The sequence below is a fragment of the Colletes gigas genome, unplaced genomic scaffold, assembly GCF_013123115.1.
Source record: "Colletes gigas isolate AHSC1104 unplaced genomic scaffold, ASM1312311v1 Colletes_gigas_Sc00022, whole genome shotgun sequence".
In the NCBI taxonomy this organism is placed as follows: domain Eukaryota; kingdom Metazoa; phylum Arthropoda; class Insecta; order Hymenoptera; family Colletidae; genus Colletes; species Colletes gigas.
In genome coordinates, this window is record NW_025106651.1 from 1156729 (window position 1) to 1174332 (window position 17604).

At 38.3% G+C, this 17604-nt stretch overlaps 1 protein-coding gene across 1 annotated transcript in view; it reads right to left on the reverse strand.

The window, feature by feature from the left end:
- Positions 1–17604, reverse strand: part of LOC122401161 — a 94066-nt gene that overhangs the window by 14523 nt on the left and 61939 nt on the right. Inside the window, exons 4-5 of the mRNA XM_043403124.1 lie at positions 5631–5757; positions 4874–5044 (exon numbers count right to left, since the gene is read on the reverse strand). Coding sequence (XP_043259059.1) covers positions 4874–5044; positions 5631–5757 — 298 coding nt within the window. The remainder of the gene's footprint in view (positions 1–4873; positions 5045–5630; positions 5758–17604) is intronic.

A 17604-nucleotide genomic window follows, 5' to 3' on the forward strand; every position in this document is an offset into this window, starting at 1 on the left:
GAAGGCAATCATGATTTCGATCGGTATTGTGAGAATCCCTCGTTGTTAAGCGATGCCGTGTCGTGCACACAGTTCGCGCCCATGAAAGTTGCATACCGAAGAAGTGGAATGCACAATCGATGACTCTGATCGTGAGCAAATTCATGCAACAATATATTAAAACTCAATATAATTGATTGGAGCTTTCTTTCTTGCTCACTAACAAATCAGAATTACAGTAACGATAGTAACACGTTTTATATTTTTAATTCCATTTAATTTCCTAGGACTGACTTTAAAGCGTTGAACATTTCACAAATTTATAGCGACGTATAACATTCGTCTGTCATAAGATACTTGAGAAAGCTAAAGGACTCTTCGAAGTGGCGTTAATATGTATAATTATCTGTGAATTTCATACAGAGAATTCGTTTGTGGAATAACTTATTGTCAGGCGTAAATAAAATAACGTATTAAGGAAGAAATTACGATGGAGAACAGTATCTATGGTGCGGCAAGGAAATTACAGCGTTTGGCTATGGAATATTAATCCTTTCGCTACGGCATGCATCAAATATAAAGCGATATATGAATGCACGAAGGGTTCTGTAAGATCGTAGGATATCACGACTAGTAATAATGTTCCTGTATATACTTTCCTCGTGCGAACGAAACTGTACTTTGTAAATAACCATCATCCGTGGTATTGCTATTAAATAACGCACATGTTACATTTTTAACAGCCGAGTGGCGGGTTATTTCTGACCCACGCTTACAAGCTTAGCTAATGGACTGTTGAATCTCGCGACCGCGTTCGACTTAAATATTTTCAAATCGATTTATCGGTCACTATACTCCGGTCAGTTCCGTGATAGAATCATTGATTTCAGATCCTGATATGAACGTGCAACGATCACTAATCATTGCAGGGGTTGTAATCCTCGATCACTCTGATATTACAAGGCAAACCTTAATAGACGCCGCGAAGCATGCACGGATCTCGTGGCGGTCAGAAATCACGAAGGCATTCCATTATTATTCATAGCTCGCGATCGCTGAATCACGATTTACAGATTATCAAGCATCGAGCAATTCCCTTCAAACTGTACGTTAGCAACGTAAATATTAAACGGTTTGCTTAATTAAGTACATTCCGTAGTAATCGAAACTTGAAACGGAATATTCGCTTTTCCACTGGATGCAACAATATATCCAACCATATATATTTTTGATTCCTATTAATGATTACTATTATTTATATTATGCTTCAACTAGATCTGGGATGGGTAACGAAGCTTTCCACGAGCTAGAACGCTTCTTCTAGCTGTCGAGTTGTCGAAGAGTCACAGCTACGAGCCAATTAATGTCAGGAAGATCCGACGAGTGAGGAGCGATCGCAAGACTGCGCTCAAACAGAGTTGCAAATGGTGGGAAACAGGACGAGGATAAAATTCGTAACTTAGTTGAAGAAAAAATTAAATTTTAGTTCTAAAAGTGTTAACGTATTACAATAATATTAAAATACTGTGACCCGTTGGCCACTGTTAATTTGTATTTTTACCGGTGTCCGTCTGCGCCCTGGTAACATGGCTTTGCTTTGGATAGCGTCGAAGAAAATTACATGCTCGTTCGCTCGGGACTCACAATGGTGCGATTAAACGCGTACGCGAGTATTTATTGCCGTTAAAAGGCGACAAGGTTTACGGTTACGAGCAGGATGTTCAGAATTGAGAGATTCGTGTGTCGTAACGGAAGGAGCGAGCCACGTGGGAGACGCGGGAACGCGAATGCTAATGACTCGAGATGATTTTCTGAGGCCTGAAGGTCATCGGTTGAGGTCAGGGCGATGCAAGAACATGTGGTGAATGGGGATCGTCTCCGGGTTTGAATGGTTCAGTATCGGCGCCATGCGATTCGCGTTTATCTGGAGATCGAACATGGCTGCAACGATGAGTAATGGAAAACAGACGACGCATGTGTCTGACGAACGCGAGGCTGGTTGTGCAACTCTTTTGCGAGGCAACCTTACGAATCATCGTGCAAGGCGAGGAATACTCTGACAGTACGAGTGAGAAGAGAATCCTTAAACGGCGGAGAGATAAAGGAATCGAAGTTTTAAAATGGAAAGTTAAAGGCTTCTCCAAGTCGCTAACCTTTATGATTTCTGACGAGATAAAGAAAACCTTCCCCCGGTGATTAGCGCAGAAAGAATTTCGAATTTTTACACTACCTATACTGTTACTTATAGATCTCTTGGTAATAATTCTTGACTGATAGAAATTAAAAAATATCAGATCGTCAGGCACGTACTTAATTTTTACAAAATAAAGTTAAGGAATGTTATTATGAAACCTAATAATTTAGAGTGAATTTTACAATCGATCTTTCCAGCTAAGATATCAAGAATTCGATCGAATGCAGCGTATTACCGAGCCGTGTTGCTGTTTTTCTCGCGCATTCGTATCTTGTTCGTGCATCGAAGTCTCCGATCGCCTACGCACCGTCCAGCGGTCTCTCGACGTGTTTTCGCGATTCTCTTGATCCTAGAAATTCGAGATCGATGAGGAGCGTCGGTGCAACGGTCAACAAAGGTCACAGAATCTTCACCCAGTGGCAGAGTGAATATATTTCATGCCTTCGCTTATTTATCACTCGTTACTCGGAGACCAAGAAATGCAAATCCGTGCGAAACACCAGTAATCGGCAATTTACAGCTATGTTATCGGGTTGTAAGCTGTAACCTTGCAAACACTTTTCATTTTAAATCTTCGAAACGGGATTTTCTATAAAACATGGGTATAATATTTTGTTACAAGTTAAGGGACAAGACCACCTTGACCAGTTGCAAACATCGAAACTTTTCGTTCACGTAAATTAGCAACAGTTACTTCATGCACAGTAATAAGTCTACTTAAATTCGTACGTATTGATTAATCGAAACTATGTTTCAACATTTTTCAGTGCAGTTTTCTTGGTCCTCGTCTCGGTCTTCATCTGTCATTAATCACTTGGAAATGTTTGCCAATCAATTACGATGTTTAATTGGCAAATTTAGGAGACAGAACGGTTGTCGAATCGTATTCACTGTTTCGTGTCGTGATGAATAGACCTCGAGGCGTAGCGCCTGGCGCGTACTAAATCAAGTCTGCGCGGATTATAAAGCATGCAACGTCCATGCTCTCGCTGTGGCGAAGTCGCTTAGAAACGTGCGGCACGAGGACGATTTGCTTCAACAGCTGGAGCAATCATTTCCGATGACGCGGTTCGATTGAAAACGGTACGTGCGCGTAACCGCTGGCTTACTTGCGAAAGAACGGAAAACGCAGCGACAGCGTGAGGAGCAGAGTTCGAAACGGAAAGAAAAGTTGCGACGACGGATAATGGGTCTCGCTTGAAATTTCTATTCGAAATTGAGGATCTTGCAAGAGAACAAGGTTCGTTACAGCAGATCCTCAACATATTCGTGTCAACAAAGTCTAAAGGGGGTATTCTACTGTAAACCTTTCAAATATTTTATTGATAAACTCTAATATTTCTTTTACTACTACTCTGAACTGACTTTCGGACGTGATCGGTTTAATCCCTATTTCAAGCCATGATTCTTGAAATTTTTGTGTTCCACCGAGAATATTATACTAAAAAAACAAAACCTCGAGAGTCTCTGAAGCTTAAAAAACAAAAAATTCCTGAATAACACAATGACAAGTAGGAACTACGTAAGTTCCTCTTGATTTGCATTTACCATTTGCACATTTAAGAACCATGTGTCGCACATTAACGTTTATATTTTCCGCGATAACTTTGCAGAAATGCAGACTCCAGACGGAACTTTCGTATTTATCTGCGTAATTTCTTCGATAAAATATTCGCCGTGGACCATTGCGTTGAAGTCTCATCAGCGTTTCTACTTGTGCATTGCAACATTAGCTACTGGCGAGGTGAAGGTTCAAGCTAATGATATACGTGGAATAATGCATGCATTTCGTGCATCGTGCTAGAAGGTGCTACTGGTTAACAGCAAGGTATGATGTAAAGTAATTGAATAATAATTAAGAAAAAAGTTGAAACACAAGGAAACTAATATTTTTTCGATAAAACAGTGCCTTATTTCCTAAACATACACTGCAATAATCTGATACACTCTTGGACGGTGATTTAAAATCTAAGCAAATTCATAAATGGAATAATATTTATTCAATGTATCAAGAATGTATCATGTTAGGTATTATGTGAATCCAGGAGCAAGATCTTCGAATTAAATTCAAGGAATAATTTACAAAATATTAATGGTCAGTGGAACGAAAGTATTAGGAATCGAAGTGTATTCCAATGCGGATTCTGCTAAAGTAAAATAGGTCATGCGTCGCTAGGGGGGTTAAATCTCAGAAGATTCGTCATCGAAGTAGTATCGAAGGATTGTTAAAATCCGATTCGGATGATCGCAAGAGAAACGAACAGTCATAAAACGCACACGTACACTGTACCGTTACAAACTCGATTCTAAAATATAATCGTGCGGATGGGAAATCGACAATGTACTTACTGTACCGATGTACACTATCGGTACGCTTCGATTTCAATTGTTCTTGCAAGGTCTTCTTCAAGAATCATTCGCAAAGAGAGGCTTGGAACACCGTGGAAACCCTGCTTCGGTAGTGGAGTCTCGATTAAGTAACAGAATTTCATCGCAACGAGCGAGCAAATAACTCGATTATGATTTGATCAGAGAAAATCCTGAATTTTCAATATAATCATTCGTAACAGGAAAAGGTACGAACGTGCGTGCACGTGTTCGATTCGATTGCTTTAAATTGAAAAGAAGTCCCTGGGCGTTCGTTTTGATTATCTTTGATAGAAAGCGACTGTGCACGATGAGAATATTAAAAAGACCTACCGTGAATATCATTCACGCAGATATGAAGATCCTCTCGGAAGGTAGGCAGGCCGTAGTTGCACTGGCAAGTACAGGTGGTGTTGGGATGAACGAGCCCTGCTGTCGAAGGGCTACGCGTGTAAGGACTGGCTGTCCCGCTGCTAAGCACCGTGCAAGCTTCCATGCAGGAACCTGAAGATTTAATTTCGGAAGAACTTCCAATATTAACCCTCGATTAAACGGCGGTACAATTTAAAATTTGATATTTTCAATCGTTATTTTACAATTTCAGAAACCTCCTTTATTTCCATCGACTCATAGGATAGCGCGAGTAACTGTACAGATGCGAACGCAAGACAGAAATGTTCCGAACGTGAACTTTAAAGACGAGAGAATTCACGTACTGAGGAAAACGGCACGTATAATCTGGCCAGGTGAAATACAGCTGTCAAACCGTTGAATCGCAATTTCATGGTTAATCAGCCGCGAGGGTTTTTCTAGTCGGCCTTTGTGCTCGACGGCCACGCGCGAAATCCTCAACTTTTCTTTTTCCGCGTCGTGTCCCGTGCGTGATTTCTCTCGAAATCGCGAGTCACGATCGTGCGATTCGCAGTTTCGTTCCCCGGTAGAGGAAACGGAGGCACTTTTCGAACGAGTTACGAATCTCGAAGCTCGACCGTCCGCGTACCGATGATTTAACCGTTGAAAGAGCGGCCAAGAAACGACGACAACGACGCTCTCGAGAGATTTATAATCGTTCTACCTCGCCACCGCTTACCTTCCAGGGTGAAAATATCTCCATCGGAGTGCCTGATGACCGAAAGCTCTTGACAACGAGTAATTTCGAGAACGTTCAAGCAGACTGACAAGACGAGAACTAGAAGACGCATCTTCCCCACAGCATTCTGAAACAAAGTACAGGGAATTACTGTATCTTTTCATGGCGCTCGTCCAACGAGAATGACAAAGAGGTCTGTTCTCCTGTACTGTCGCGAAATAAATCGACCGTTTCTCTCCTATTTAACACAATGCTGTTACCGTGCCTCGGTGAAACGTCGATTAAGTTAATTAATAGAGAAACATATTCGTTGCGATAATTCACCTCTACTTGTTGATTTTCTTTAACGAATTTATTCACTAAAAAGAAATGAAAAGCAAAGTGTTCGTAAAAGCGTTATTATGCATATTAATTCTTAAAAAATTACGAAATTCTATAATCGGTTTAGGATTTGGTACTTTACGTTCGAAGGTATACTATATTTGGATATAGAGATGCACTTTATGTACAATAAATTTTTATTTCTTGGGATATACAAATGCATGTTATATAAAATGTAATACAAAGAAGTTATATTATTACGTACCAAAAAATTATCAAAGGCAGCCTAAAAATATGTGTTTTAAAGTACAATATCCTCTTAAGTGTCTTAATCTAGAGATTAGTAAAATTTTATAGGTGTGATAGACATATGTTTTAAAGTGTGAACAATATTAGCGTAGAACTTGTAATTGTATTTATCGTTTTACTGTATACATATATTCTTCCTCTGAAACGCCTTTGACTTCGCTTATCTTCTACTTCGCTTGTCTGAATAATTTAAAACACATAAATTGCGATTAACATGTAATCGAAAGTGCAAAGATCGTTCAATTCAGTACAACTCGCATAATCACGGAACAGTTGCCAAAATCGTTCCCACTTAAGATAGACTCTATCTTACATCCTCTATTTGGTACTAATTTGTACGCAAATTAATATTGAAAATTCTACCTTGACCCTCAAGACATTTATTATTACACGTTAAACCTTTTAGTAAGAACAAATTAATTTATTATAAGTTTCATAAATAACACAGTGGAAACGTAAGACTTAACCAACCGGTTTCCTCAATCGGTACGAAACATTGTAGTGGTACAAGTTTGAAATCATGATAATTTTTAGAAAAACATTAACTATTATAATAATGGTAACGTCTACGTAAAATCACTTCAAATTATTCTACAATAAATTCATAGAATGAAACTGTGTTGTAACATTTTCATAAGCTATATAAATATTTAACAAAATTGTATCAATTGTATCTGAATATTTAAAATGGTTGTGTGCCAAAAATAATATTATCTGTAAATTTTTTTATGTACGATTTCTATTACTCATTTATTTTGGCAACGTTAATTTTCGATTTTTATACGACTTTGGAGGCACAACCGTGTAATTGTTCTAATTAGAAGATTATAGCAGATTTGGCGTCGACAGCTCCACTCACTAGAACCAAAAGCAGTAATTAATCAGTATTAAAAATTTTAAGTTTGTTCTGTTGGGCACCGACTTCGCGAAACATAACTGTTTCCGTCTCTTTAGAAACACGTTTTCCTCGCAAAAACTCGCATGAAATGTTACTGTAGCATTAAAAATCATTGTTGTCCGCGATTCTGAACGATAAACAATTACCTGCTATCATTTATAACCCATTTAGTGTCGGTTGCGTTGATGGCGAAGATAGTTTCGGTTCGAAGACAAGTAAAGGTGGAACAGACGAAGATTGAAGAGGGGACAAGTCACGGTTGGCAAACAAAATTAAATTTATGGAAGCAATACGAGATCTTTAACTGACCGACTAAGATTTTTATTTGTTTCGATTTATGTACTCGCGGGTAATCGATGCTTTCACGAAGAAGGTACGATTAACGGTGTTGTTATTATTCAATTATAAATTATTCACCATGTTATTTCGTTTTTTAAGTATGCGAATAAAGTCGTTAAATAGAAATAAAATAAAATAGCAACCGAGTAATTCGATTAGGTCATCGCGCGCTCGGAACTAAAATTCATGCGTAATCGAGACTTCACGGACGTATGCCGCGAAAATTACAGTGCACGGCAGCGTGCCCTGCGATGCATGTTACTTCCGCAGTCGAAAAAACAACCACGAAGATTCCTTTTACAAGGTGGAATCATATCCCCGCGACCGCGTGTTCTTTGCAAACTAGGGACGCGTGGAGGCGCGTTTCTAGCAACCAGTGGCGCGTTATCCAGGGGTCGTCAAACTTTTTCTCAAAAGGGCCAACTAATAAGAAGTAATATCATCAAAATATACCTACAAAATTCTAAAAATTCTTAGGCTATTTCGATTTAGACATACACATTTTTAAAATTTGGTCTGTTTGTTAATTCTAGAGGTAACTCAAAATCTACTGTCCATCCCCAATAAATTCTAAACTATAGGTTTCACAAACAACCTGGGTAACAGCTAGTTATATACAAGATACAGAATAAAATATATACAATTTTTCTATCACCAACAAAATATTAGAATCAAAGAGGCGCCACTGCCCGCAGACATAAATTACAACGTTCGATGCATGTCGCGAGCCACGCGTCAACGTTATGCACAATCGAGCCGATGGCACGCGTGAGATAAGCTGACCATCGAGGAGTATGAAGAAGCGTAAGAAGAGGCGGCGAGAATGCCATCATCGAGATTTACCGAAACTCGTCTTTTCTTGCCGCTTCGTAGTCCAACGGGACACGTGCTTGGAACGTTGCAATGATTTTCTTCGTGACTGTGGAAAATGCATTTCTCGTCCGACGAGAAGTTCCTTGACAAAGGTTGTGTGTAAAAATGCACCTGGGATCACGGTATATTTCAAAACCTGTTGCAATATAGTAGAATTCCGGTTATATGGCATAATCCCCCTGGGGTCATTCCATGCGAAATCGGACACTTTTCGGAGTACCATGTCGGATTTTGTTCTACTTTGAATATGTTGTAGTCTTTAGTGATATATAAACGTATCTCGAAGGATTTTTAAAAATTTTAAAAATTGTTGGTTTTACATCTGTTTGAAATATAGAGCTCCCTTTTTTTCAATAAATAATAGCTGCTAAAGTAAAGAAGTTATAAAAATGAAATTTTAGGTACTTGTAGCAGACCCATGGGAGTATCAAATAAAAATTATTTCAATTAATAAAAAAATTTTTTTGACTATTTATTTTGCAATTGTTTACAACAACTGTCATTTTTTTATAGCGGGGACATATTTAAAAATCTGAAAAAAATGGGCATATAGTCCTGTTTGTCCCCTTCACGGACCAAGTTTTAAAAATACGGACACTTTAAAATTGGCCTTATAAAAATTAATTGAATGGAACGCTGCGTCGCGTCGTGACATGCTGGCTCGACCGGCCAAGTCGCGCAGTGCCTGCAACCGCCAAGCGGCTATACCTGCTATTGTTATACATAGGGGGTTGGACTGCTGGAAAATGTAACAGTTATTGGACACTCACTCTTTGTCAATGACACTTAGCATTATACACATTTAAGTTGTCAATATTCAATGGGATAGGATGTTCAATGTTCTAATGGGATAGGATATGATGGGATGTGATGGGATTAGGTTCTGGTTAAGAAATAATGGTTGGATTGTACCAATGATCATCTACCGGATTAAATTGTTTGTTATAAAATTACTTACCTCATAACAGCTACAACTGTTGATTTTTCACTGTCTGAATAAATTCGGGCAGTTAAATGCGTTACTTCTTTTGTTGGTGTAAATAAGTGAAAATTGCGTGTTCCACAGATTGTTGTAGCCAGTCCACGCCTTTCCAGCAAGAATTCCGAATGTTCCTTATATTCTTCTGTTGAGCTGAATTGCAAATGTATATTTTTAATATTGGCAGTTGCCCAATCAAATAATTTTTGTGGTGTCGTTATCTGGTCTTCCAACGGTCTTTGTAAACTAGCTTGAGCAGCAAGACGTTTTAAAGAACCACCAATACCATTTCATGCATTTTTGCCATGCGATGTTGCAAAGTAATGCCATTCGGCGTTGATTCCAAAGTCTTCAAAATGGAAATTGAGAATTAATAAATTATATTTATTTTTGTACTGTGATGATGCTCCGTCAGAAAAATATTTGATTTCCTTGATAGTTGTGCCATGTGTTTCCTTCAAAAATTCCACTAATTTCTTCTGGTATAAATGGACTGCAGTGCTGTCATGTTGGAGACAATCCGAAATAATTACAAAGTTTTCATGGTTTAAACAAATATCCACCTGATAATATGCAATGAATGTGTGTATTGTCGCCTGTTTGTTGGACCAATGATAATTTTGGATTTCGTCTTGGATAGCGAAGGAATAATTTTCCGCAAAATCGCCGACGACAACAAATTCATCAGGTCCTACATTTTCTTTAGAATATTTAAAAAAGCTGCTTTGACTTCTTGCAATAAAATCGTGAATTTGCAACTTTGGTAATCGGATTTCTAATTCATCTACAAACTGTGTTGCTGTTAAAAATGTACATTTTGAATTCAACTCAAAATAAGAATATAAGGAACATTCGGAATTCTTGCTGGAAAGGCGTGGACTGGCTACAACAATCTGTGAAACACGCAATTTTCACTTATTTACACCAACTAAAGAAGTAACGCATTTAACTGCCTGAATTTATTCAGACAGTGAAAAATCAACAGTTGTAGCTGTTATGAGGTAAGTAATTTTATAACAAACAATTTAATCCGGTAGATGATCATTGGTACAATCCAACCATTATTTCTTAACCAGAACCTAATCCCATCACATCCCATCATATCCTATCCCATTAGAACATTGAACATCCTATCCCATTGAATATTGACAACTTAAATGTGTATAATGCTAAGTGTCATTGACAAAGAGTGAGTGTCCAATAACTGTTACATTTTCCAGCAGTCCAACCCCCTATGTATAACAATAGCAGGTATAGCCGCTTGGCGGTTGCAGGCACTGCGCGACTTGGCCGGTCGAGCCAGCATGTCACGACGCGACGCAGCGTTCCATTCAATTAATTTTTATAAGGCCAATTTTAAAGTGTCCGTATTTTTAAAACTTGGTCCGTGAAGGGGGCAAACAGGACTATATGCCCATTTTTTTTCAGATTTTTAAATATGTCCCTGCTATAAAAAAATTACATTTGTTGTAAACAATTGCAAAATAAATAGTCAAAAAAATTTTTTTATTAATTGAAATAATTTTTATTTGATACTCCCATGGGTCTGCTACAAGTACCTAAAATTTCATTTTTATAACTTCTTTACTTTAGCAGCTATTATTTATTGAAAAAAAGGGAGCTCTATATTTCAAACAGATGTAAAACCAACAATTTTTAAAATTTTTAAAAATCCTTCGAGATACGTTCATATATCACTAAAGACTACAACATATTCAAAGTAGAACAAAATCCGACATGGTACTCCGAAAGGTGTCCGACTTCGCATGGAATGACCCCCATGCGTAATATAGTAATACAATTTATTAATAGAAAATAAAATATATAAAGTTCTTCTAAATTAAGTGACTTCTTTGTTTATGTAACATAATCCATAACATTTACCGAAGAATAGTCGTGATAGAACTCTACTTTATCCATCGATTGCATCCCTTCACTAATCTATACTAATTCCAAAATTGATGGATCAATAGAAATATCAATAAACTTTATTTTTTATTGAAAAATAGCTAAATCGAGGGATTCTACGAACAAACCATATTCAAATAACAGTTTTGCCTCTTCACTTATCAAATATTTCCAGTAATTCGCGGCACGCTTCGAGAAAAGGACACTTCCGGATGCTTCGCGTTCGCACGAAGAAACGCACGCCATTCCTCGTATCGATTACTCAGCTTTCCCTCTTTTAATTACTCTCAGGATTGAAGTTTCCTTTGCGTAGCTCGCCGTACGCGTATCTACCATTGCTTTCTGGCCCTTCGTTGCGTATCTGTCGAAATTTACAACTCGATTCTACGTTCTTTACGATTCCATTCAGGCCCGTTCTACGGGCTCCTCTGGCGTTCGCGATCCTACGATCGTTTTTAGCTTCGAAGAATCGCATAATCGACGGCAAACTTGCGAGCTTCGGAAGCTGGTAAGTAACCCGTCACACTTTGTTCCTGGTTTCAGATTTTATTGAATACCAGTAGGGAGAAGTTGCTGCCACTTTATGATCATAGAATTGTCAACGAGAAAGCTATTACAATGATATACGCCACTAGTTTAGCGGGATTTGCACCAACTGATTACCAGTGCATTATTTCGCGCGACAGTGTAATAATTTACGATCGACGGATTGCGTTCTGCTTATCAAAAAGTAGTTTGCATAATACATTGATAGCCGTTGGACGAATCCTGGTGTCGAATGACGCGCGTTAAAACTACACCGTCGTGAAAAGTCGCCTATCAGGTGAAAATTTATGCCCGGACCGATGTAAAAGACAAGACTATTAGCATACAGTATACAAAGATTACTTTATTCAATTTTAATTCGCTACTTGCACCGATGACTCGGTTCTGAATACGACTTCGAGAATATCCTGATAAAGACAAACTGAGAAAAATTATTAAACGTTTCGACAGACGGACAAAATTCTGAGGGTGAAATAAAATTTCAAAAATCTCTACCCTCACGCTTTTAATTTTGAACTATACCTATGTATAGTGAATTGTACTGTCGTTGAACATTTGATAACACCAACAAGACGAAATTGATTACTCGGTGTAAAGACGTATCAGAAGACAGTTCTTCGTGGAACTAATTCTAACCGCAAAAAATAAGTTTATATCTTTCCCTGGAACAAAACATCTTGTTAGAAAGAAAAGTAAATTAAAAATGGACGTTTTAATGTATGACCGACTTGTACATGTAGTTTGCTTGTGTACACAAATTATATTTTTCAAGATTTCGGGCGAAACGATTATTTACGACACGTTGCACCTCCGTCAGCGTGGGGCGCGTACGTCAGTTTCAACGAGACGAGTGATTCACGAGATGAAGTGGCGAACCGGTTGTGCGATTAAATAGCACACAAACCAGTAGGTTATTATTTAGCCATATTATAATTTCTAGAAATGGAGACATCGCGATTTTTGCTAGCTCGATAACAGTGCAAAGTTCTCGATAACGCGCTAAGATGTTAAAACGAGAACACGAAATGCTTCATGTTGATTTATGTGCTTTAAATTCGAGTTATCCTGACTTGCTGACCGTTTTGCCAGATTCCTTGAAATTTCATACGATCCTTCGCGGCGAGCGCAGTCACGGATACGCATGATGAATGTAGCGCAACGTTGGAGGCGTTTCTCGGACCATAAATTATATGCACAAACTTCATCGCGTACGTACAACCCGAACAAGATGGTCGTTAACAAAAATTTTCGGACCACTTCGCGAAATTATTCGAACGCAATTTTTAAGGTAACGTTTTAACGCGATTAAAATTGCAACTTTGCTCGAACAGTTTATGACAGTAACAGGACATTTGTTTCCATTTTCTGAAACTAATTGCAAGGTCTACCAATATAATCAGTATTTAACGTCAGGAGTAGTTAAAACTCCTTCAAACATCATAAAAGATTGATTTAAATCTTCGCATTAGAGAAAATACGGTCGAGTAAAATTTAACGTTGGTGCATGGTGTGGAATCCTTGATACATGTATTATTGGTCCATATTTCTTCGCTGATAACATCATGAATGGTCAACGATATCGGAATGCCTTGGAATTCACGCTACCCTCTCTATCGAACGATGTCCCGCTTCAGCTACGATGCAGTTTAAAATATTTCCCAGAGAATAAGGTAGTAGGTCGTAAAACTCAAATTGTGGCACAATGCATAACGGAAATGTTTGGAGAAAAATAGTTCAGCACGCAAAATCTCATGCCTTGATCGCCTTGTTCGATTAAAACAGATCCGACTTTTGATATAAAAATAAAAACACAACTTAAAAATGTAAGGAAGAGAGTAATAAAATGTTTATACGTTTATAATAGAACGTTTGAACGCTCGTTGGAGTAATTTCATAAGGTAATGTAAGCAAGAAATATTTAAGCGGACTTCAACTTTTTCCTCTATCAATCTCTTACAGCTTGTCCCAGTTCCGGTAATCGATGCGTATAATGCTCCAGCAACGTGGAGATTTCAATGCCTCGCGTAGCCGCATAGGCGATGAACGTATTCGCAAGAAACCGTCCCGTTCACGAATACACGTTATTAACCATTATGCATTTATAAAACGGGAGTCAATGCATTATAAAACCTGCACAAATTTAGACATACCGCATACTTGATAGAAAACTAGCTATTTATTAAGAGATTAAATAGAGTTGTGTAAATCGTATCTCTTCGATAACTTTGTAATTACTGAATTTGAATACACAAATTAGAGATAGAAATTTATAGACAACGAATGATAGTTGTAGAATGTAATAGATACAAAATATTTTGGTAATATACTTCCGAGTTTTTTTAATAATCAATCAGAACTTTCTTTCTTCTTGGATACGCCTCGTAAAACACCGAGCAGAATGAGACGGTTTGTACACAGGTCAGGAAGCTAGGAATTATAGTAAGTAATAATTCCTTACGAGATTATCGCTACGCCGTCTGATTGCTAAACGGAGAACCGCAATCGAGCGGTCCCGATGTTAATGGTCCATGGTCCGACAACGGTGGAACCGGAATCCGTGCAATTAGCCTGCATTTTCGCGGACACTTGTCCACCCGATGATAATCGGCCACGTTCGCTGGCAGCGTGCAACATTTCCGGCTTATAATTCGAGATTATGCAAAGCGAGCAGGTCGCAGATGAGCGCGGATGAAGAGCAGATCACAGCACGAGATCGTACGTGACCGATTGCCAAGCGGAATGTCGCGTTCTGTGTCAAGGTGGATGCAACACGGGAAGATTGCATCGTCGTCACGAATCGCTTGGCAATACGGGATTTGTCTCCGTTTTCGGATCAGCCTACTCACTGTTTCGTGATCCCCAATTCGTTACGTGTTTGGGGCCGCTCTGGTTTAATAATATTCTAACTGAATCATAGAAGAACTTGTTATGTTACAATAACCTTTGAATTTGACACTGGAAACTGTTCCCCGTAAAAGCTGAAAGATTGTAGATATAATAAATCTCGAGAAAAAACGGTATTAGGATTCCACGCGTCACGGTCTTAAATCAAGATCAAAATGAATAATCGATTCAGGGGCTGAGAACGCACAAAGTACACAGTGGACTAACGAATTCTTCATAGCACGTTTCGTGCCCTCGTCTAGCACCTGTTGATCGACCCAACGAAAAGGCTTCATTAAGAAAACCTATGTTCTATATATCATCTAGGAAGATTACACTTTATATAATCGGCTATAGGTAATACGAGAATGAGAAATCGGTAAATGCTTTTGCATAAAGACTTCAATCTTCCGATCGAGAGTATATATTTATGAAACTTGTTATTAATGTTCACCATCAATATAGTTCAATCAACATGTACATTCATCTCACGGAGTTTCCATAATCGTATTAGTTAATTAGCCTATTCATTCTATATCGGCGATTGCAGCAGAAACAAAACGAATAAAACAATTTACGTCAAATTACCTGCGTACCGAGAATTCACTTGCTTGGATGATTCATCGATCTTCCTGTCGAAATTGAATCACTCTCGATCGAGGTGAAGGATCTTTACATGTAGACTTGTCGATTGCTCTAATTATTTTCAATCAACCGTAATTTGGCGCGCTCGAAGACATATTTGATTAATTGGTACTGGCTCTCCATGAAATATGTATATCTGTTTACTATAATTTTCCTGTCAAAGTTGATGCTTTCTAAACGATTGGCATCTTTCTCCATCAAACTATCAAGATCGTTTCTTGTGGTTTTACGATTTGCATCGATTGCAAGTGCTTTGTAACATAGGCGTGCAATATGACGAATTAAGCGATAACAAATGCACTCATAAATTTTGAATTCGAAAAGTGTGATACAATTGTAATCGTGTGAGTGCAAATTTTCATCCTGTTTGGTGAGTTACATCCGATCAAGATATTCAGTATTGATTTAACTAATATTTAATAACATTATTCTGAGAAACGTTACATAGAGAGGGATCATGAACTCCTGTAGGCTGTGTAAAAAAATGATGTCCGTGAAAAAGGAAGATTAAGAATCATTGCGATGGAAGATAGAATCGCAAACGAGATCATTTCCGGTGGATGGAATTGCAGCACCATTTGGCAAGCTACTGTGCAAGACTGCGCAATAGTGTTACCTAAAAGAGATCCATCTCCATCCTACTGACGCGTTTCAACCGAGTCTGATATCGTAAAGAGAATTTAACGGCACAAGATGAGCACACACGGTTGAACACTCGGGTGACTGACGCCCATGAAGAGTTCAATTTATTTTTGTCCAACGCGATAGATAGTTGCGACAGAATTTACGAGAAACAAGAGAGGCGATTTGGCAGCAAGAGTATTAACGGCGATAAAACTGTCATTTTTGGTTATCGAAGGGGCGAAACAACCGTATTACGATTAATTTATCATTTTATATATAATTTTATAGTTCCTGGGTAGCTGCTTCCACCTTAGTCAACGATCCACCGTAGCTCTTTCATGGCGGATTCCTTATTAAGGACACGTCACACGTGAATTCTAGCGTTCGATTCGATTACGTGTTCCATAAAAGTTAATAGAATTGTTAAGAATGATCCTGTCGAAAAAAGGTAAATAAATTGTAAATGATGTATTAGGACTTGATAATAAGAAACGAAAGAGGCCGATGAAATCAGTTCCATGATATAAACGATTGGATGAAGGAGGCAAAGAATGTTAAATAAATCAACATCTGTCATTACATCAAACAAGCAATTTTGTCTAAATCCACCATTAGGTATGTCTGATCTAAACGTTCTTCAGATTGCTAGATGTCCAGAACCAATAGGAAATTGATCACGTTCGATAGAGCCAACGATCGATTCTCGTCACAGAAGACACGTGTCCATTTGGCTCGGTGACTCTCATCTTCCTATTATTCCGTGTCGATCCCTTTAATAAGAGACGAACCGTCACAAATCCATGAGTGTGAGTTTTCGAAATCGAACCGTATCGTGACACGCAACGTGATTTGTCGACGATATTGTCCTTTCTATTACATGACCTCTTTTATATTCTCTATTAAAAAATGGCACAATATTAATTCCATAAGGAGTCTCGCTTTCACTATTCCATTGAATATCAATATTTTTTCTAAAATTCAAACAATGGGATTCGTTGTGCGCGTGTACCGTTTCCGAATAGCGTACGATAAAATTTGCTTGCGAGACTGCGCTTTGTTAATGACAGTTGCATTCAGAGTTTGAAACAATCATAACTCTGGTGTCGCGAAGATTGCCAACGAATATGAAAATTTCAATACATGGACACTTAATCTATCGTGAAACATCTTCCTCGTTCATCTACCCGCATGCAACGCCAGCGTCTCTATTTCACAAAGTATGGTTCGAGGACTGGTCATTCTGGTGAATTTTTTCCTCATGGACATGTATTAATAGTCCTTCCAAACTAGCGTGCATTACAACGTTATTAAAGGATCGTTTCGCAGGAGTTCTTTAATCTTTAGACCGTTAACCTTTGCAACCAACGCGTTGATCGCAATTACGTCTCGATCGCCGTGTTAAGTAATACCATGAAATTACGTGACTCGTGTTGCCCATAAAACCATTGTTTCTAAACAATTCTTGTACGCGTAATAACGGTGAATATTCATAGCGGAATAAGCAAGTACCGTTAAACATTTTATTTTTTTAAGGAATTTCGTAACTAAGTGTATGGACCAAACTGGGTCAAAATTAACCATAAATGTGATCAAGGGAATCTCGTTGTTACTAGTACTGCTATTGTTACTATTATTGGCATTATCAACCT